The following is a 21,798-nucleotide window of genomic DNA, read 5'->3' as shown; positions in this document are numbered from 1 at the left end:
GGCAGCCCTGAACAATGCTTATCAGAGGACAGAAAAAAAACATAAATGTTTGAGTTATTTCACAATAAACAAATTGAAATTGTAGCCTACATAGTTTGTGCAATTACAATTATTTAAATTGAACGTTGAAAGATAATATTGATCATGTTCTATTCTGTAATGTTAATAGAAATCATACACTGTCAGAATAAAAAGGTTGCATTTTTTTATTCACTGGCAGTCCCTAATGGCAGTACAAAATATTGCACTAAATCAAAAGTTCAAATGTTACAAATAATTTAGAGTATTAATGTTGTAATACTGGTAGCACTAATATAAAAATGTGATGATATATGTTACAAAAAAGTAAAAATTTTGAAATACGTTGATGGTTATATTTTTCCGTATTTGATCTCAGTATTCCTGTCAATGTTGTATAAGGGTTTTTTAATGCATAATAGTAACCCTAGAATGTGAACGTATCATAAGAAAACATTAAAGCTTTTGGGAATGGCAGCCCTGAACAATGCTTATCAGAGGACAGAAAAAAAACATAAATGTTTGAGTTATTTCACAATAAACAAATTGAAATTGTAGCCTACATAGTTTGTGCAATTACAATTATTTAAATTGAACGTTGAAAGATAATATTGATCATGTTCTATTCTGTAATGTTAATAGAAATCATACACTGTCAGAATAAAAAGATTGCATTTAATGCATGCAACAGCCTGTCACTGGCAGTCCTTAATGGCAGTACAAAATATTGCACTAAATCAAAAGTTCAAATGTTACAAATAATTTAGAGTATTAATGTTGTAATACTGGTAGCACTAATATAAAAATGTGATGATATATGTTACAAAAAAGTAAAAATTTTGAAATACGTTGATGGTTATATTTTTCCGTATTTGATCTCAGTATTCCTGTCAATGTTGTATAAGGGTTTTTTAATGCATAATAGTAACCCTAGAATGTGATCAACAGTTTAAAATAGCTGGGCTAAGATATATACCAATTTTTAAGACTGCAGAAATATGTTAATTCAGTATACACATTATCCCACCGGTTACAATTTTGACTGACCATAAAATAAAAATTTTCACACACTTTTCCAAAGAAAATGTAAAATTATTGATTATTTCAAAGGGTTGAAATAACGACGCATCATTTGGATATTTTCATGTCTGGGAAAAATTTGGGATTAAACGGGTTAAAATGCATTTTAAACAAAGTTAAGTGGCTTTCATTACCCATTTTACTCTTAGTAATTTAATCATTTAATACATTTCATAATTTAAAAGTTTAGTGCAGAAGTATCGAATCGGTATCGACGATACTGCCTTGAAAAATATCGGTATCGTATCGAAAACAAAATAAGGGGTATCGCCCATCCCTAATGTATAAAACATTTTTGCCCCGTTTGCGTTGCTTTACTACTTACACAATTATTTAAAGTATAAAGCATTGTTATTTACAATCCACAGCTTGGTTTTTAATCAAATTTTTTAGGGGGGGCAACACTCAGATAGGACAATCCTATCCGGATTTCCTCCGATGGGTGGGCCCACTAAAAGCATGTATGCCAAGCTTACAATTCTCAGTTCTGAACAAAAAAAGACTTTCAAATCTATATCCACCAAAGGGCCCATGACATGTGAATTGCTGAAGACGCCCAGCACTAATATGATTATGCAAAATGAATTGCCAATATTATAACTTTACTGCCTTTTGCCGGACCACAGTGAAATCTCGCCCTATTTAAAAGTAGCCTATATTATCCAGGTAGATTAGACATGAACAAGATGTTAGTTTGACAGCAATGAGCCTGTCAGTAACATTATTTAACCACCCACAACACCCACATATACAGGGGGCCCCACACACGTTTTCGCAAGGCCTGTATTTAGCAGTCAATAACTTTTGGGCGAACCCGGTCACAGTGATAAAGATGAAGTGGGATATATATGCTGTTCTTCACAAACACCAGAAGTGAGAAAATGAGGAAACGTTTGCCAAACCGTGTGCTATCTCCGGCTGTTGGTAAGCCTCTCATCTGTCGCTCTGCACAGCCTCCCAAAGATGCGTTCGCTTTTAACAAGGTCCCTGTTTATGTCAGTGTGGCTTTAACAGTTTATGCGACACACTTCATCGAAGATTGTTTTATTAATATATCGCAATGTAATGCATCTTGTAAAGACGCTGTTTTCGAAGAATGGAAGTTTAAACGTATATTTAAGTTGACAGAAAAGACTAGGTCAAGTATGAGCGCGGCTAAGCGCGGTAAAGTCTTAAAGGCGCCGCAGCAATAATTTTTTTTTTTTTTGGCGTTTAGTCTGTTTGCATTCAAGGTAATCTCTATGTTGGCATAACACTAATCTCTGACAAAACGTATTTTCACAGATTTTTTTTCAAAGGAAAAATATTGATGGACTCATTCCACACTACACATTTTCGTCAAATCCGTTTTTACCAGCTCCTCAGATTTCAGAAGTAAAATGGGTCATTCATTCTCAATAGCTTTTAAGACAGAAATGTTAAGAAAAGTTTTAATCTAACTACCTATTCTTAGCCATATATTTCACACTAATTATAAAAAATATGTTTTTGTTTTTGGCAAAATAATGACACAACCGCAAAAGCTCTTTACTCTTCAATTTTATTGACAAATCTCCTCACAAATAATTTCATAGTTGTGAACCGCTTTTACAAGGTCACTCTTCTGTATTCTGAAAATAAAAGCATCAGAGCATATAAACACTAAACTGATTTGAAACCTATATGATGGGTGTGAACACACAGAGATGTGAGCTAAGAGTCTGACGAGGAGTCTTTGACGTCTGTGCTCTCCGTGGCCTCGCTGACCTCACTCATTTCTTTACTCTCTCCTCCGCTGTCTCCATCTCCCTCCTTCTCTCCATCCTGCACCGTCAGCTTCTCCACCAGGCCAGTAACAGATGTGTCCTGAGATGGTGAAGCCTCTGAGCCCCACAGGCGAACACCTGGTTTCTGCAACTGCACATCAGGAAAAGGTAAGTGTTTTGCACAGTGGTGATTTGTTTTGTAAAAATAAACCGCTCTACCAGCATTCGCCACTGATTAAGGAAGCAAACTGGTAAGTGTAATGTGTTTTCGAGCGAGTAAACTTGCTAATTAGTGACAATGAATCTGAGATTCTGTATATGAGAATACATGAGAAAAATAAAAAAGCTACCAGTAGCGTTTTAGTTTTTGAAGGTGAACCCAATTTAGCCCGCTCTAATTTTTTTAAAGGAGGGGAGAGAGAGAGAGAGAGAGAGAGAGAGAGACACAGGGTCACATCACAGTGGAGTCAACTGTCTTAACTGTGGCTTGTGTACTGCAAACACATACCAGCTTCATCACTGTGTCTTTCACACGACTCTGTTCCCCTTTCGGGCTTGAACTGATGGTAAAACTAATGACATTATTTACTGTCTTTACATTTATTTTTAAATATGAAGCTCGCAATTATGGTAAGGGGCGTTACATTAAAATAATGATCTTTAAAAAAAAGCATCATATGACCCCTTTAACAACTTGGAGCTTTTATGGACATTTCACACATGAAAGCAATAAAGAAAAACCAAACTTACATTTTAGCCAAAACATATCCCACTATCTTCCCATTCTCATCCTCTGCTATGTATGACAGCTGGAAAACAAACACAGCTGTTCAGTAAAGCAGCTCAGCATATGATAATAAGTGATTATATAAAGATCCGTGTCAGTCTCAGACCTGTGGCCAGGACAGGCCGTGGTAGAAGTAGTACTTCATCTGATAGTTCTCTGGAAGACACAGCAGGTTGCAGTGCTGCATGTTCATCAGATCCTCTGGCTGGAAACATGAAGAGAGAAAAGAATTGAGTCAAGCTGTTCTCTACCTGCCACCTGCAGTAATACTGAATCATTCACATTAAGTACATTAGCCAAAACTAATTCTAATATTCAGAGAGAAGCTGGAAAATAGTCATGTATAACTAAACTATGACTGTTTTGGTGCTTGACTGACATAAGTGTACTTTAGAGAAAAGACAAAAAATGATTTAGACACCAGATATCATTTTTGATATATATATATATATATAGTTCATTTATGTAAGTGAGGATAGCAAAATAAAGTGAACTGTGACATATTATACCCAAAAAGTCTTCATACAGTGGACTACCAGTAAAATTTGGGATCAAAAAGTATTCAGACACTATGACCTAACCATGTTTTGCTTAAGTGTTTTTCTTTAATTGCTAATGCGACCTTTTTACACCACAGACTGAACAAAATTAAGCACTGCTTGGTAATAGGTTGACCTAAATTGGTATTATCTAATTGTGTACTTATATTTAACAGCTGACAGCTTTTCAATCTAATGCATTACATACTTTTCTACAAAAGCAACGTTACAGAACACGGTCCCTTTAAAAACTATTAAACTGCAGAGCGTGTATGAGTCAAGCAAAACGTAGATATAATAAAAAGACAAATAATATTTAATACTTTCAGTGCCTCATCGAACGCGTCAACGATGCCTAAATGGGTTTTGAGACAGCCACAACTTTTATTTTGGATGCGATTAATCATTTGACAGCACTAATTTAAACAATTGTACTAAAGTCTCCATAAACAAACAAAAACTGACGGAGTGTCAGAGAAATCTATATTCAAAACAGAAATCCCCATGACTTTTCCAAGACTACTTGCTCAGTCATTTTATTGCAATATTGGCTGTACTGAAACAAGCCAAAGACATTAAGGGAACATGAAAGAACCAGATGAATAAAAAGCAATGAGACATGTGAGGCATCTTAACTACGCTTTATTGTAAAAGTAGTTGTCTATTATAATAAAATAGAAAACACTGGGCAGAACTTTTACAGAAAAGTTAAATATATATTTTGAAGCAGCCAAAAAAAAAAAAGAAACCCGAAATTAAAAATGCATTACAAAAGCCAGACAAGCAGTTATTCCCCAAATCTACTGATAAATAAATCTTTTGTTATAGGCACCCTGTCAGGATGTTGAAATTCAGAGCTGTCAAAAACTCACCCTCACAATACATTGACTAACAAAGTTGTTTATAGACACTGTTTCAGTGTGTATATAATAGTACTGAAACCAAAAGCAATAGCGAGCAGAAAGAGACCATACCCAAATGAGGCAACAAACATTAAATCTCATCTATTAAATTATTTTCAGAGAGATGTGGAATGTAATACATCTGCTTTAATAAGACTAAACATATTCATGGCTCATTAAGCCAATTGAAACCTTAAGACATGGTAAAATGTCATAGACATGCATGCATTGGAATCCTAATCCCTGTAGGTTTCTGGAATCTTTCTTTTGTGTGGTCTAATTATAGCATTTCATTTTAGATTTATACAAGCTTGCCACAAGAAAAAAAAAAATGCAACAAAATACTTTTATACCACTTCTGAAATGTGAGCAGCATTTTATGTTAAGACTTTTGCTTGTGGAAAGAGGAATGCACAACAGAAGCTGTGCTTTTCTTCAAGAATAAAAAATAAAGGGAATGACAGCACAGTATAAAATTTGTATGAATATCATAATGATGCTCAAGTGCATAATCAAAAAAAAAATTTGTAAATGTTGTTCAGTCCAATGAAATATAGAACAAAATAATGAGAAATGTCCTATAAAGCATTATATATCATATTGAGCTGGTTATAATTAATAACATCCCAAAAAAAAAAAAAGGGAAAAAAAAGTTTGCTAATCTTGTTGGTCCTTCTTTAAATGCAGAGTGCATCTTCAAATACTTAAGTGCCCTTTTCTCTTATTTCAGGCACTCATCTTGGGCTGATTTTTTAAAAGGCTTCAAGCTCCTCATTTCTGTCGTCCTCTTCTTTCACAGTTTGTGCGGGTTCACCCATTTGTACGTACCCTCGTAGCGGAAGCCCACCTTCTGTACCAGCTCATCAGCCTCTGCAGGACCACGGCTATGAGAGAGCCAGAGAAAATGTGAGAGATATTACACATCACTTCACTAAAAAAAAAAAAAACGCATGTTTTACCTTCCGTATTTGTATTTGACAGGTGGCGTCTTCTCCTTCTCTATCTGATGAAGAAGAGGAGTGAAGATTCTCCAGGCTTCCCTCAACTCATCACTTTGATAAAATAAGTCAAATTCAGAAATGGTTGTTTCAGGATTATTACAACAACATATTACATTTACATTACTGTAGAGATCACAGTAAGAAACGCACCTTCGTACAAAATGCATTTGGCTGCCACAAAAGACGTCCAGAATCAGACGTTCGTAGGCATCAGGCAGCTTAACGTCCTTTGAAAAGAGAAAAGCACATTTATAAAGAGAAAAGGAAGTAACTTTAATAAAGATTTCTTATTTCCCACATATTATTAGTCAAAGTTGCCAACTAGGACAAAAGAAACCGAGTGTGAATGGATGAAAGGTGTTTGTTTTACCCTGTATCTGCTGTGGTAGGTCAGGTCCAGCTCGGTCTCCTCAGGGCTGAAATAGACTCCGGGTTTCTTGCTCATCATCTTGGCGTAGATGGCCTCGTTGGGCTGCACACGCACCACCAACTCATTCCTCCTGCACTGAGAGCTAAAGATGTCTCCAGGAACGTCTGTGAACTGCAGCCTCACCTCTGCCTTCCTCTCATTCAGAGCCTTTCCACACCTGAGGACGAAGGGAACTCCTGGAGAGAGAGACGGGGTAATCAAATTGTTTAATAAAATATCAACACATTCAGGAAGAGAAAGACTGTCAGGTATATACTGCTGTTCAATTTTGAGTCAGTAAAATGTTCTTTTGCCATTACTGAAAGAAATTAATACTTCTATTCAGCAAGGAAGCATTAAATTGATCAAAATAATGAATTGACAAAATAAAAATCTATTTCCAATAAATGCTGTTCTTTCTGTATGTCATATCAGAATGATTTCTGAAGGATCATGTGACACTGAAGACTGGGGTAACGATGCTGAAAATTCAGATTTACCATCACAGAAATGAATACATTTTAAAAATGTATTAAAACAGAAAACAGCCATTTTAAATTATATTAACATTTCACAATGTTGCCGTTTTTACTGTATTTTTATCACAAAGGATGAGCAAGAGACGTCTTTTAAAAACATTTTTAAAAATCCAACTATAAACTTCTGAACAGTAACAGAATTTTGCATTTTAAGCCACAAAACTATTTCAATTTCAAGAACAAAGGGTTTGTAAAGCTTCTCATTTAAGGTCAAACCTTTATACAGTGGGGGAAAAAAGTATTTAGTCGACACACACACACACACACACACAAAAATAAATAAAATAAAAACAACTCTGCAGTAGACAGGGGAAAAAAACACAAGCCCCCCGGCCCTGGGTACCAAACGGCTCTTTGAAGGTCAGAACCACACATGCCACACTGTCCCGGTTCCATATGGGGCCAAATATCCGGTTTCCAAACCTGTAGAGAAAATAGGAAAGAAAACTGTGACTAATGAGACAGATACAGATGAAGAGATTCCTGGTGGAGTTTAACCCTTAATTATGCATAAATGACAACTGTGTGTGACAGCCAGCGAAAGGAGCAGGCAGACAGGGATGAAAAAGGGAAAGAGCCGCACCTGAGAACCATGAGGTTCTGGACCATCTCTTTGCCTAGGTAATGGTCTATACGGTAAATCTGGTCCTCAGTGAAGAGAGAAGAGAGATGACTGGTTAACTCCTCTGAGCTCTGCAGGTCACGTCCAAAAGGCTTCTCCACGATGATCCTGTTCCAGCCTCTACCAAACATACAAACACAAGAAATATGCTGCACTTGAAAAATGCCTTTGCTAGGGCAAACTCATATACACAGACTATCAGCAAACTGAATAGAATCTACACCTCGTATCTCGCCAGCGGTATTTTAGAATTATTAATATACTATTAGATTATTTATTAACATTTTGAATTAGCTTTTATTTTTAAATTTTCAGTTTTCAAATGTTGCGTTGGTGTTCTTTAATTTGCGCGTTGTCAGTAAATCACCTGCAGAAATTTCCACACCATCTGCGCCGTTTTGAAATTGTGCTCTCGTGCCAATTCACCCTATTCAGTAAATCTGGCCCTTAGTGGTTTTTTTTGTTTGTTTTTTTACTAAGTTTGTTTAAATACTTATATTCAGCTTTAAATGATTTTTGTATTAGTTTTAGTACTTAAAATTATTTAATTTCAGATATTTGCCAATGAAACTTTTCATCTAATATTTATATTTTATTTCAGCTTTATAATATATATATATATATATATATATATACATACACACACATACATACATATACACACACACAGTTCTTTCTGGTCCTTGAATATGATTGGCTGATAAGAGGTGATATTAGAGTCCAACAGAACTCCAACAGCCGTTCCACCGTTTGTAATGGTAAAGTAGGCGTATTTCTCACATCGAGTGTCATAGCGGAAGCCATAATCCACTATAATTTAAAAAAATAATACTGTTTTGTGTCACGGAATATAGCTTGAAAGAGTTTTTTTAGGCGAGAATGCACTTGTTTGGACTTCAGATATGCGATTTGTTAAGAAAGATGATGTCTATTTGAAAATTTGCTTCGACGTTTTCGGAGATGTGAGCTCCAGGCCGTCAGCTGTCCTTCAGCGCTCAAACCCGCCGAGAGCGCCTCACCTCAGCCAGATCTTCTGGAATCTGCCGCTGGCTCTGATGACTCTATAGTGGTTAAAAATTAGATGCATTTCGTTTTGGGTAAATCTAATGGGCAGTCTTTGGTCTCATTAATCTATTATTTGCTCCAGAGCAAATAGTTTGGGCAAAATCTCATCATGTTTATGTAAATTCAATGCTGTATATCAGAGCTCTCTCTCTTATATATATATATATATATATATATATATATATAAATAAAAATAAACAGATTTAAGGAGCATCTTCTCACCAAATATTTTCTGTAAAGCTGTTGTGGAACAATATTTAGTACAATGACAAGCAATATACATTTTATTTTGGATACAGCATTTCAAAATAATATCATGATTCATGCATAAATGTTTTTTTATATTGTGCATAAATGGATCTGTAGACATGTATAGTTGCCTTTATATTTTAATGAAAGGGGTCCCTCACAAAGAGATCATTACAGTACATAAGAAAACCCCTGTGCTTGCTGTACTTCTGAAAACTGAGAAGGAGTATGATAAATTATTTATTTCTAGGAGCCGTGAAGTGCCAACTTTTGTCTTTGCTCACATTTCTATTTTTGCTCGATGACACTTTATCTATTTTTTACTTTTTTTTTGTTTGTTTGTTTTAAATGTGCGTTTCTATTTTTACCCATAGTTGACCAAATAAAACAGCAAATGTGCATTTAAAAGTCACAATACAAATACTGATGATTCATACGGTTTGCACTGGTATATACAAATGCTGTCTAGGGTAATAATGCCCCTCTAATATCACCTGCCACAAACCAGCAAGTCACATCAACACTTGGTTGAGAAGGAAGTTACTGACATACAGTACATTTATTCTGAAAGTGACTTCATTGCTTTTGTCGTGTAGTTTTTCAGGATAAATACATCTGCAAAAGGAAAGCAATCTGCATTTGTTAAACTATTTAATGGTGCCTGTAAGTCAAGCCATGTAGTCATTTTTATTAATAGAGTATAGTCTGATTAGAGTCAACTATCACCATGAATCACGGTGATTGAAGAGGAATAAAAACCTAGGGAACAGCCATAATTTCCGTGGAACACAGTGACTCATTTTACAAAAACATATTATAAAGATAACTAAATAATAAATGCAAAATACACAAGAACAAGATACAATGTAGCTTAAAATAACAGTCGACCCATCCCTGCTCCATGTGATTCAATCTTCTCAATGCAAAGGTCGTTGATCTCAGCAGATCTGCTCCACACCCATTCAGACACATGAGAAACGCTCTGTGCACGGTGAGACAGCACTATTCTGTTTGTCTTGGCTGATTTATGGCATTGTGGGAGAGTCCCATCTCTCCAGATATGCATTATTGGGGGATATTAGTAAATATATCAGTTAGCTATTTATTCTATTAGTCGCTCCTGCTGCTGTGCTATGGTAAAAAAAAAAATAAATAAATAAAAATAAAAAAAAAGGGAAAAGGCACTCCGTAATCGTGACTTGACAAAAATTCATCCATGACCTTTTAGCATTGCATTATTAAACTAAAACAAACACACAAAATTAAGCAGCCAGAGAAACTGTATGTAATTATTCTGATAGTGACTCAACATTCCAAAAGAGAAGGGACTTGTTTTTGTTCATAACTGAGGAATCTCAGTGAAGACAGTGTAAACCGTAGAGCATGATGCTAAGGCCATGGGACTGATTTCCAGGGAAGTGCATGAAACGGTAAGTTGAATACAATGCAAGCCACATTTGGGGGAAAAAAACAAAAAACAAAAGTAAAGGTACAGTAATGCATTCAAAACCTGGGGTTTCCGTTTCAATCACTTAAGCAGCTTATTAAACCGATAAGTCACATGACAAAGTAAAACAAGTCCGTCCTAAAACATATTAAACAATTGTTGGTGGAAGCCGATAATACATATAAACAGCTTATTTATTTACTTACAATTAAACCCAATATACTATTTTTTGGCACCAGATTTTTTTATTTATATTTATTTTTTTCTGTAGTACTGACAACAAATTAATGTTGATTGAGCATATAAAGTTAAAAAACATTTCAGAAAAAAAAAATAATATATATATATACACACACACACACACACACAAAACTATGAAGCAGCCCAACTGTTTTCAACATTAATAATAGGAAATGTTTCCCTGAGCAGCAAATCATCATTTTAGAATTATTTCTGAAGACTGGAGTAATGATGCTGAAAATTCAGATATGAATCACAGGAATAAATTGCATTAACATTTATTCAAATAGAAAAGTTATTTTAAAATGTAATAATATTTTCACAATATTACTGTTTTATATTTACTGTATTTTGATCAAATAAATGAAGCCTTTGTGAGCATAAGAGACTTCTTACAAACTTTTAAATGGTAGTCTAAATAATTCATAAATGTGTAATCCAAAATATAAAATATATATATTTTTGCACAAGACAATATTTTGAGATATTCCTGTCCATTCCATTTAAACACTTTTTTTGGCACATTTGCTTTAATGATTTGCTTGATTAAAATATGAAGATAAAGGCCTAGCTTAATTCTGTTACTTTGTCTGATTTGTGGAAAATGTCTTTATTATAAGATGAAGTTGTCATCATTATATAATGGCAACTGATGAGCACACTCCACATGCAAATGAAACAGAATTTCTATATACATTTTTTTTTTTTTAAATAAAAAAATGACCCTAGCGTGTTTTTAATTATAATGAGGAGTGTAATTTGCAAAGCTACATAGCTAATGACAACTACTCACACCGGAATGCTCACAAACTGCCTATAAAATGAAGTTAGGTACAAATTTGGTAATTTGACAGGATGGCTGGGGGTCGATGCACTGAATCTAAGTGGCTCAAGGTTAGACAACTGAGGTGATGTTGCATCTGCATTTTGACATGGTTTCTGAATGGACTTAATATTATGCCATAAACCTGTGGAAACCATGCCAACCAACAATCCAGACCCGGCCATGCATATCATCTCCACCATCTTTCTGACTGCACCCCCATCCCAAACACAAGCCAGCTCTTTCACCTCTCTCCATTCACACCAACTGAAAGGAAAGTGCTGACAGAGAGTGATATTGCATAATCCAGCTCACTAGCACCTATTTAAAAAGCCAAACAATAAGAACAGGAAAAGCAACAACAATAACAAAGATAGTTTCACAAAAGCAGTAGTGTAAAAACAGACTAGTAAAATTCTGAACAAAATGAGTAGGGGTGGGTGATATGACCAAAATCTTGTATCACGATAACGATATAGTTGTGGTTTTTCTTCTTCTTTTAATAAGGTTTTTATGATATTAAAATCTGTCATACCATAGAATTTTCATAATCCTCATCACCAATGTCGATATCAAAATAATAAAAGAAAATACCAAAAAAAAGCTCACTGGAGATAAATAAACAGTCAGTGATGAAATAAGGATAAGAAACTAATTACAAGCAATAGGACAAAAAACTACAATAAATAAGAAATACATTGTGTAAATTAGTCTTCACTGTGTAAGTTTTTTATATATATACAGTGGGGGAAAAAAGTATTTAGTCAGCCACCAATTGTGCAAGTTCTCCCACTTAAAAAGATGAGAGAGGCCTGTAATTTTCATCATAGGTATACCTCAACTATGAGAGACAAAATGAGAAAAAAAAAATCCAGAAAAATCACATTGTAGGATTTTTAAAGAATTTATTTGCAAATTATGGTGGAAAATAAGTATTTGGTCAATAACAAAATTTCATCTCAATACTTTGTTATATACCCTTTGTTGGCAATGACAGAGGTCAAACGTTTTCTGTAAGTCTTCACAAGGTTTTCACACACTGTTGCTGGTATTTTGGCCCATTCCTCCATCCAGATCTCCTCTAAAATTACAGGCCTCTCTCATCTTTTTAAGTGGGAGAACTTGCACAATTGGTGGCTGACTAAATACTTTTTTGCCCCACTGTATGTGAATATATATATATATATATAGGCATAATTATTAGCATTATTTATTTATTTTTCTTTTTATTCTAGTTCACAAAAGTGATTTAGTCAGGAGCAGTGAGAGATTTTCTCTCACTGTTGTTTGATTAACATGAATGGCAGACAGAACGAATACTGGACAGCTTACCGTTTAAGACCGAAGACCGGATCCAATATACTGTTACACATGCGCTTTCTCTCGCAACTGTTTACGTTCCCTTAAGACCTAAATGACTGTTTATGAGGATAGGCTATATCGCATATAGCTCTGTAAGCGTTTCAACGGCCTAAAATCAGTCGTTTTAAACTGCGGTGTTTAGAGACCGCGTGTGCATATAGCTCTGTTAGTGTTTCAACGGCCTAAAATCAGTCGTTTTAAACTGTAGTGTTTAGAGACAGCGCGCGCATAAAGCTCTGTTAGCGTTTCAACGGCCTAAAATCAGTCGTTTTAAACTGTAGTGTTTAGAGACAGCGCGCGCATATAGCTCTGTTAGCGTTTCAACGGCCTAAAATCAGTCGTTTTAAACTGTAGTGTTTAGAGACAGCGCGCGCATATAGCTCTGTTAGCGTTTCAACGGCCTAAAATCAGTCGTTTTAAACTGTAGTGTTTAGAGACAGCGCGCGCATATAGCTCTGTTAGCGTTTCAACGGCCTAAAATCAGTCGTTTTAAACTGTAGTGTTTAGAGACAGCGCGCGCATATAGCTCTGTTAGCGTTTCAACGGCCTAAAATCAGTCGTTTTAAACTGTAGTGTTTAGAGACAGCGCGCGCATATAGCTCTGTTAGCGTTTCAACGGCCTAAAATCAGTCGTTTTAAACTGTAGTGTTTAGAGACAGCGCGCGCATATAGCTCTGTTAGCGTTTCAACGGCCTAAAATCAGTCGTTTTAAACTGTAGTGTTTAGAGACAGCGCGCGCATATAGCTCTGTTAGCGTTTCAACGGCCTAAAATCAGTCGTTTTAAACTGTAGTGTTTAGAGACAGCGCGCGCATATAGCTCTGTTAGCGTTTCAACGGCCTAAAATCAGTCGTTTTAAACTGTAGTGTTTAGAGACAGCGCGCGCATATAGCTCTGTTAGCGTTTCAACGGCCTAAAATCAGTCGTTTTAAACTGTAGTGTTTAGAGACAGCGCGCGCATATAGCTCTGTTAGCGTTTCAACGGCCTAAAATCAGTCGTTTTAAACTGTAGTGTTTAGAGACAGCGCGCGCATATAGCTCTGTTAGCGTTTCAACGGCCTAAAATCAGTCGTTTTAAACTGTAGTGTTTAGAGACAGCGCGCGCATATAGCTCTGTTAGCGTTTCAACGGCCTAAAATCAGTCGTTTTAAACTGTAGTGTTTAGAGACAGCGCGCGCATATAGCTCTGTTAGCGTTTCAACGGCCTAAAATCAGTCGTTTTAAACTGTAGTGTTTAGAGACAGCGCGCGCATATAGCTCTGTTAGCGTTTCAACGGCCTAAAATCAGTCGTTTTAAACTGTAGTGTTTAGAGACAGCGCGCGCATATAGCTCTGTTAGCGTTTCAACGGCCTAAAATCAGTCGTTTTAAACTGTAGTGTTTAGAGACAGCGCGCGCATATAGCTCTGTTAGCGTTTCAACGGCCTAAAATCAGTCGTTTTAAACTGTAGTGTTTAGAGACAGCGCGCGCATATAGCTCTGTTAGCGTTTCAACGGCCTAAAATCAGTCGTTTTAAACTGTAGTGTTTAGAGACAGCGCGCGCATATAGCTCTGTTAGCGTTTCAACGGCCTAAAATCAGTCGTTTTAAACTGTAGTGTTTAGAGACAGCGCGCGCATATAGCTCTGTTAGCGTTTCAACGGCCTAAAATCAGTCGTTTTAAACTGTAGTGTTTAGAGACAGCGCGCGCATATAGCTCTGTTAGCGTTTCAACGGCCTAAAATCAGTCGTTTTAAACTGTAGTGTTTAGAGACAGCGCGCGCATATAGCTCTGTTAGCGTTTCAACGGCCTAAAATCAGTCGTTTTAAACTGTAGTGTTTAGAGACAGCGCGCGCATATAGCTCTGTTAGCGTTTCAACGGCCTAAAATCAGTCGTTTTAAACTGCGGTGTTTAGAGACAGCGTGTACCCCCAGATTTCCACCCTATGATTGAAATCACCAATTAAATCTGACAACAACTCTCTTATAAAAGTGGTTCATTTTGCTCAAATAGCATTGAAAAAAGTTTATTTTTCAGGCTAGACCAGCCAGTGCGCATGCACAGTACTAAGCGCATGTCTCAGAACTCTTACTGTTTCTATAGCAACCAGGACTTCTAACGGCAGCTGCAGTGATGCAATGACTTTACCAGTTAGCGATTGGCTCTTTTGCTCAGAAGGCGGGGCTTCGTTCGATACAGCGGCCATATTGAGTGTTGAATTTTTCTCCCCATTTAAAACTATACGAGTGACACGTCTTGGGTATTCTACAGTCTTTGGCTAAATCCATTCTGTTTTTGCTTCAAATTTCAAAATTATACAATCTGACTTAAATCAAGCCCATGTTGCATGTACGCATCATCTTTGTTAGAATTGTGATTAAAATGCAATGGTTGCCTCTAATTTGTAATGAAAAGGAGCACCGGCAAAGTCTTAGTTTGTTTATATGAAAATATTTTATATTTATTTAGGATTTGTTTTAACATTTAAATTTAGCATTTTGTCTGAGAAATAATAAAAGCACTCTTTTCATTTAGAATTTCTCTTAAATCTCATTTTGTTCAAATTGTGGGAAAACTATCATCAAATAAGTATTGTGAATTGTCTCACATTGCGAGTTGTGTGAATTGTTACCTCCCTAGTTTTCACAATATTTTAATTAGGACTCTAACACTTCTTATCTCCAACAATCCCAACAACACCACCATGAAATGGAAAGCATGGCACAATCATTAATACACACATGCAGTAATATGTAACTAGAGCAACAGAAGAAAAGCAAGGGGATGAAAGTTTGCAGTAAGGACTAGGGCTGCACAATTAATCGAATTTTTATGGATGCCACAATTACGTAATTGTTCAAAGTGGCAATTAATCGTTCAAAGTCCACTTATGTTATTCTGCACGCTTATGATAAGTTTTTTTCTTTCTACATGTTATCTTAAGGGTTTTTCCATTGTTTTAGTATAACATTATAATACCATTCATTCTGTACCTTTTTTTTATATTTTAAAGAAACCAATCCGATGTACTGTATATTTGACATTTGAGGCTTAATACTATAGAAAAGCACTAAAGGTTTTTCCAGTAAGTGTTCTCAGCTTGTTTATTTTCATATAAAAATACAGCATGCAGTTGCATCAAACAATGGTATAAACGTCACTCAATGTTAACTGTGATAGTCATAATTAATAAATCACAATTTCCAGGGAATAATCGACAATTATGACTTTTGTCATAATCGTGCAGCCCTAATAAGGACTTAGTTTACAGAATGGCGAATTCTAGAATGTGGAAATGCTCATTACAAACTACATGCAATCATGGAAAGTGTGATGAAATCTGGTGATGAAACTGTATGCGCACCTGTGCCAGTTGTAATGCGCTTTACAAACCGGGAAGTTGTGGGGAGCGTGCTTTTATTGGTACATTTTCTGAGTAACACTTTAGATTAGGGAACACATATTCAGAACATTGGCTATTTCAGATTAATATAGTACTGATGTGCATGTAAATGTAGGCACTGTAAAGAAAAAGTAGCCCAAATACATGAATTCACACACATTTTTGGTTTGTCAATAGATGTAAAGTGTACAAAATAAGAGACAATTCATGCCTGCAGATGAGACGGTTTCAACTCCTCATTAGTAGAGACAGATAGATTTAAATAGACACACAAACAAACAAACAAACACACACGGAGACTCACCGAAGCACCCATGATGATAAAGATATGAACATCAGACTGGTGAAATTCCACATCATCGTGTAGCTCTTTCCTCAGCCGCCCAAACACTTCAGAGCGTGAGAGGGGAAGGCTCATCTTGTCTGTCAAGAGGTCAGAAAAGGATTACACCACAGATCTCAAGTTGTCCTCATGTTCATACAGTCATATCAAAAGTAGGTTTATGATATTTTTTTTTAGCTATCTGGAATTATATTACAGCTGTATCATTTCTATTAAAAATAATTTCATTTGGTTTAAGAAAAAGTTAAACAATTTTAAATTATATTTTTAAAATGTGCCAAAAAATATTTCTAAAATAAAAGAACAAAATATTATATATAAAAAATAAAAATAAAAATAGTTCAGTAAAAATGTTGGCAGGGCAGTTAATATATAATGTTTTGGAAGATAACAGACATCAGGATGGACGAGAATGCTGATATATACATAATGCAACAATGACAACAAAAACAGCAAAATAACACTATATGCATGTTAATTAGCCATCACCAACCTCAAAACGGCTAAATAAATAAATAGGTCTATCACTACTGAAAAATTACGCATGTAAAGCTGTTCTCCAAAGAGCTTTTACTAAAGCTGCTAGGGCTGCACGATTATGACAAATCATAATTGTCATTTATTCCCTTGAAATTGTAATTGCGATTATTAATTACAATCATCACAATTTACATTGAATGATGTTTACACCATTGTTTGATGCAACTGCATGCTGTATTTTTATATGAAAATAAACAAGCTGAGAACACTTACTGAAAAACCTTTAGTGCTTTTCTATAGTATTTAGCCTCAAATGTCAAATATACATCGGATTGGTTTCTTTAAATTATAAAAAAAAAAAAAAAAAAAAAAATAAAAAAAAGGTTAGCTACTACCTTGTTTTACTTTTTGATAGCGCGTCAGTGCTATTCATAATTGTAATCGCGATTAGAAATTCGATTAATTGTGCAGCCCTGAAAGCTGCCCAACATATAGTACACACAGTACCATGTCAAATGCATTAGTATGAATATTAAACAAGTAACCATATTCGCGTATATTTGGTATAAAGCTACCTCAATGATTTAGACATTCAGCATTACGTTAACAACTGCAGAACACTCAATTCTATTCTATTGTATTAGCGCCACCTTGCGTTAATGTATATACTTGATTGGATGTTTAAAGGGATAGTTCACCCAAAAATGAAAACTCGGTCATTAATTACTCTCCTTCATGTCGTTTCAAACCCGTAAGACCTTCGTTCATCTTCGGAACACAAATTAAGATTTTTTGATGGAATCTGAGAGCTGTCTGACCCTCCATAGACAGCAACGCAACTGAAATGTTCCCAAGTCCAGAAACGTAGCAAGGAGATCTTCACCAAGATCCGAAGCTGAACGAAGGCCTTACTGGTTTGAAACGACCCGAGGGCGAGTAATTAATGACAGAATTTTCATTTTTGGGTGAACTAACCCTTTAAGTAGCCTGACTCAGAGATAGCCAAACCCTTAAATTTATTGCACAAGTACATCCAGTCATTGCACACGTTGCTTACAAAAAGACATTTTAATTCATCACCAGCATTCATTTAACAAATACAGCGGTCAAATGCTACAACTAATCAGCGTTCAATACGAGAAACACAATTGTTAGGTTTAATTTAATCAGTTCCGTTTCATTTGACAGATTTATAAATCAAATAAGTAATAACTCCTGATACATTGCACAAACTTACATTAGAGCAAAACAGTGATGCAACATTTGTTTAAATATTCATCGCGCTTCGGTTTTGTACAATATTCCAAAAAAACATTATAATAATAAAATAATCTGATGGAGGATGAGCCCCTTTTGACTTCATATCAGATGAAAGACCAGTGCTGAGAATTGTTGGCAGGGTCACAGTTTTTCATGATGATGTTGCCATACTCCACCATTAAACACTTACTAAACAGAACACTGTGGACAAGATATATCTGCAAATAATTACAAATGTATAAAAGGTAAGATAACAAATCTCTATAAGATAACACCCACAAAAGTTTGGGATTATAGGATAATTTTGTGCCATAATAGTATATTGATTATTTGTGACATTATGCAGCCAGTGGCAATGGGATGTTAGGACATGTACCACACCTGTTGGGAAACAAGAATGAAACTCCACGTCTGCTGTGGAGCTGGGACGGTTCCTTCACCCTGAAAGTTGCACAGCTCCACTCGCACGGGTTCAGGCTCGATCGTCGCATGCAGACACAGCTGCTTATCAATATTATGCCTCAGCTCCTGATGTGACGTGTACTCAAAATACTACAAAGCAAAACAAATGTTTGAAAAAAAAAAGTCTAGGAAAAATGGCCAATAAAAGATTTAATACTAAAATTATTTTAGTGCTATTTGTATACTATTATAGTATTTATTAATATTATCATTTACATATTATTAATTATTGCATTAAAATTATTATTATTTATTTGCAGTGTGCTTTTGTTAGTTTTGGCCAAACAAGCTAAACAAATGTTTGTAAAAGTATTAATAATGGCCAATAAAAAAAATTTAAAAAGTGAGAATGACAGCAGTTATCATAAAAGTACCTGATTTATTCCCATGTTGTGGCAAATGAATAAAACTACTGACTTCCCTCCAGGATTCTTCTCACCAATATCAAGACAAGTGTTTGTGGCAATGTTCTTCAACTACAGACACAATATGCACAAAAAATTAATATTTTCCTGGTAATAGCTATTGCAATTAATCCAAAATTACACCACTACATTACCGATCCAAACAGCACAGGGTTCAAATCGGGCACAAAGGCCTCAGTGAAAATGTTTTCTAGATACCAGGAGAAATTTTTGCAATGCAGCCTCTCTTTGAGCTTCAGACGCTCACTGATGTCCCCATATGATTTCTGTGCTCCTCAAAGGTAGAAGAGAAATATGTGAGCTGTACAATTAAGAGTTTGTAATCTAAAATATTGTAATTTAAATATTTCTCTTACCTCCGCTGCAATGGCAGCAGCCTTTTTATTTCTGTTGTAGAAAATCTTCTTGTAATCATCCATCCAGACTTCTGCGAGGCGAACCTGGTTGCGTGCGATCACATCTATGCTTTTTGGGAAGGAATGTGGACTTTTGGTGCGAAAGATGTGGCCGACCACAGAACAGGGAATGATCTCTAGACTACCTTCACACAACCATACCTGCAAGAGCAAATACATAATGTATGACACCAGAACAGTGTGAACAATTGTTGTTGTTTTTGTATTATTTATATAACATTCAAGTATTTCTTAATATTTTGAATGATCTTTTATTTATATATTTTCAGTTTTTAATAATTTTTGTACCGTTTAATTTGTGTATATTTGTATTTTTCAAATTTTTTTATTTCAGTTTTAGTGATTTTGGTACGTTATTTCAGCTGTCATTTATACCATGTGTGTGTGTATATATATAAAATTTGAATTAAATTTAATGAATTTAATTAAAGAAGATGATTTGTAATCGTTAACAATAACAAAACTATTAGAATAAACAGTTGTCAAAAGGTCAATCAAAAAAAAAAAAAAAGTTCACTCATTGGATGCAAAAGACAGAAACCTGTGAGAGGGTCTTACCCTAAATGACATTTCTATGTTCTCTGCTCCCCAAAACTCCATCTTGTCATCATAAGTTCCAACATGTTCAAAGAACTGCTTGTAAATGGCAAAAAGCCCACCGGCAATAGTGGGTGTCCTGAATGAAAAATGAAACCACACGAAAACTGGTGTCTCATATGCAACAGCAATATAAATGCAATTTAAATCAAAATGTGTTATGAGAAAGGTGTCTCTGTTTGTGTAAATTTGTGTTTCATTTGCCTGACGGGATAGGTTTCGTCTTTCCGTTCCACCCTCTCTTCTTCAGGTATAGTCTCCCAGCCAAAGCTCAGGATCCAGTCAAAGTTCCCACGAGTATGTGTGCGGCCTGACATCACTGGCTTAATGAACTGTAGATCGTTCTTGTTGATGACAGCAATGCTTGGGCTCACAACTGTGGTAGGTTCCTGAACTAACCGGGCCAACAGGGGCTCCAACCAACCATAGAAACACTCACCTGAGAAAACGCACAAAATCAGTCTAGGAAGTTGACTAATATGCCTATTGATCATTTCAACTCGATTAGACTAATGTTTACCATTCTCTCCCTTATATCCTCACAGCTGTATGAATATAATACATTAACCTTTTAGAGGACTAAGATTTGAGCAGCTAAGGCTCATCTGTACGGACAGGTGGAGCAAGGCCAGCATCAACAAAATATTCATCCACTTCAAAACATTGATTCAGTTTATAAATAGAGGTATATCATAAATTGTTAACTTGTAAATAGGTTCAGCATTATTCAACAATATTTTTCAGAGTTTCTAGACTACTTTAAGACCCAGACCCTGCCCCACCTAATCTTACAGTCAGGAGCCACTACTGGATTTGAGACCTCCATCCAATTCAGTTTTTATGTGAAAGCCATAGGTTGGGCTGCACTATATAAAGACGCCAACAGTATGTACTCACAGTGGGAGTCCAGGAAGGCGAGCACCTCTCCTCCAGCCTCTCGTGCACCCATCAGTCTAGCAGCGATTAGACCTTTTCTCTCACGCTGCCTCAGGACATGCACAATCTCAAGAGACTGGACATACTGCTCTAATGGGACTTTGAGATGATCTGAAATGAAAACAAATCAATACACTAAAACTAAACTACAAGATTTCAAATCAAAGACAGAATGTCTTAACTAGATGCCAATGTTGCGGCGCGGCCCGGTTTAGACACGGTGTAAGACATTGCTATTGTGTACTGGGTGGTTTCTAAGGCAGTACTAGGGTGTTCTGGGTAATGCCTTAGCATCCACTCAGAACACTCTGGTAATGCCTAAGCGACCCAGAACACAACTGCGTTGCTATCACGTTCTGGGTTGTTGCTAAGGCATTGATATTGTGATCTGGTGGTTTTTAAGGTGTTACTAGGGAGTTCTTGGGGATTGCTAAGGCACTAGTGTGTCCTGGTTGGTTGCCAAAACATTGCTAGGCTGTCCTGGGTGGTTGCTAAGGTGTTACTAGGGTGTTGGTTGCCAAGACATTGCTAGAATGTTCTGAGTGGATGCTAAGCTGCTGCTAGAGTGTTCTGGGTGGTTGCTAAGGTGCTGCCACAATACTCTGGGTGGTAACTACGGCATTTCAGGGGGGGGGGGGGGTTGGGGAGGCACTGAGTTGTTTTGGGGGG

General features: G+C 36.0%; 3 protein-coding genes across 4 annotated transcripts in view; all 3 read right to left on the bottom strand.

Annotated features, from left to right (window-relative positions):
• Window positions 1-2,621: 2,621 nt before the first annotated feature.
• On the bottom strand, window positions 2,622-4,169 carry LOC107601314 (N-alpha-acetyltransferase 10-like). The gene is made up of 4 exons (XM_016293469.1): window positions 4,140-4,169; window positions 3,737-3,835; window positions 3,594-3,652; window positions 2,622-3,058 (listed from the first exon to the last, which is right to left on the bottom strand). Exons 1-4 carry the CDS (start codon window positions 4,152-4,154, stop codon window positions 2,791-2,793), a joined length of 441 nt encoding a protein of 146 aa, XP_016148955.1. The 5' UTR covers window positions 4,155-4,169; the 3' UTR covers window positions 2,622-2,790.
• A 400-nt stretch (window positions 4,170-4,569) lies between these two features.
• Window positions 4,570-16,675, bottom strand: LOC107601313 (glucose-6-phosphate 1-dehydrogenase-like). Its single transcript, XM_016293468.1, has 7 exons — window positions 16,505-16,675; window positions 7,604-7,823; window positions 7,316-7,443; window positions 6,443-6,678; window positions 6,223-6,299; window positions 6,031-6,123; window positions 4,570-5,955 (listed from the first exon to the last, which is right to left on the bottom strand). The coding sequence occupies exons 1-7, from the start codon at window positions 16,626-16,628 to the stop codon at window positions 5,865-5,867; spliced, it is 969 nt and encodes a 322-aa protein (XP_016148954.1). The 5' UTR covers window positions 16,629-16,675; the 3' UTR covers window positions 4,570-5,864.
• A 1,231-nt stretch (window positions 16,676-17,906) lies between these two features.
• Window positions 17,907-21,798, bottom strand: part of LOC107601337 (polypeptide N-acetylgalactosaminyltransferase 6-like) — a 7,707-nt gene continuing 3,815 nt past the window's right edge. Inside the window, exons 4-11 of one of the 2 annotated variants that reach the window (XM_016293493.1) lie at window positions 21,091-21,240; window positions 20,398-20,632; window positions 20,155-20,272; window positions 19,537-19,737; window positions 19,315-19,446; window positions 19,130-19,231; window positions 18,675-18,845; window positions 17,907-18,511 (exon numbers count right to left, since the gene is read on the bottom strand). In XM_016293493.1, coding sequence (XP_016148979.1) covers window positions 18,398-18,511; window positions 18,675-18,845; window positions 19,130-19,231; window positions 19,315-19,446; window positions 19,537-19,737; window positions 20,155-20,272; window positions 20,398-20,632; window positions 21,091-21,240 — 1,223 coding nt within the window. In that variant the 3' untranslated portion in view covers window positions 17,907-18,397. The remainder of the gene's footprint in view (window positions 18,512-18,674; window positions 18,846-19,129; window positions 19,232-19,314; window positions 19,447-19,536; window positions 19,738-20,154; window positions 20,273-20,397; window positions 20,633-21,090; window positions 21,241-21,798) is intronic. The other variant, XM_016293494.1, reaches the window with a different exon arrangement.

The sequence above is a fragment of the Sinocyclocheilus grahami genome, unplaced genomic scaffold (genome assembly GCF_001515645.1).
Source record: "Sinocyclocheilus grahami isolate Dianchi unplaced genomic scaffold, SAMN03320097.WGS_v1.1 scaffold303.1, whole genome shotgun sequence".
NCBI lineage: Eukaryota > Metazoa > Chordata > Actinopteri > Cypriniformes > Cyprinidae > Sinocyclocheilus > Sinocyclocheilus grahami.
Note: the sequence above shows the minus strand (reverse complement) of the source record. Positions and strands in the feature narration are given on the sequence as shown.

What these genes read in the sequence shown, in the direction of transcription:
- LOC107601313 (XM_016293468.1), bottom strand. Translation starts at nt 16,628, where the DNA reads ATGAGCCTTCCCCTCTCACGCTCTGAAGTGTTTGGGCGGCTGAGGAAA. An exon ending in CCTACCACAGCAGATACAGG is followed by an intron (nt 6,300 to 6,442) that starts GTAAAACAAACA and finishes CTCTTTTCAAAG; the next exon opens with GACGTTAAGCTGCCTGATGC. An exon ending in GTCAAATACAAATACGGAAG is followed by an intron (nt 5,956 to 6,030) that starts GTAAAACATGCG and finishes GCTCTCTCATAG; the next exon opens with CCGTGGTCCTGCAGAGGCTG.
- LOC107601314 (XM_016293469.1), bottom strand. An exon ending in ACGGCCTGTCCTGGCCACAG is followed by an intron (nt 3,653 to 3,736) that starts GTCTGAGACTGA and finishes TTTGTTTTCCAG; the next exon opens with CTGTCATACATAGCAGAGGA. An exon ending in GGATATGTTTTGGCTAAAAT is followed by an intron (nt 3,059 to 3,593) that starts GTAAGTTTGGTT and finishes GAATGCTGGTAG; the next exon opens with AGCGGTTTATTTTTACAAAA.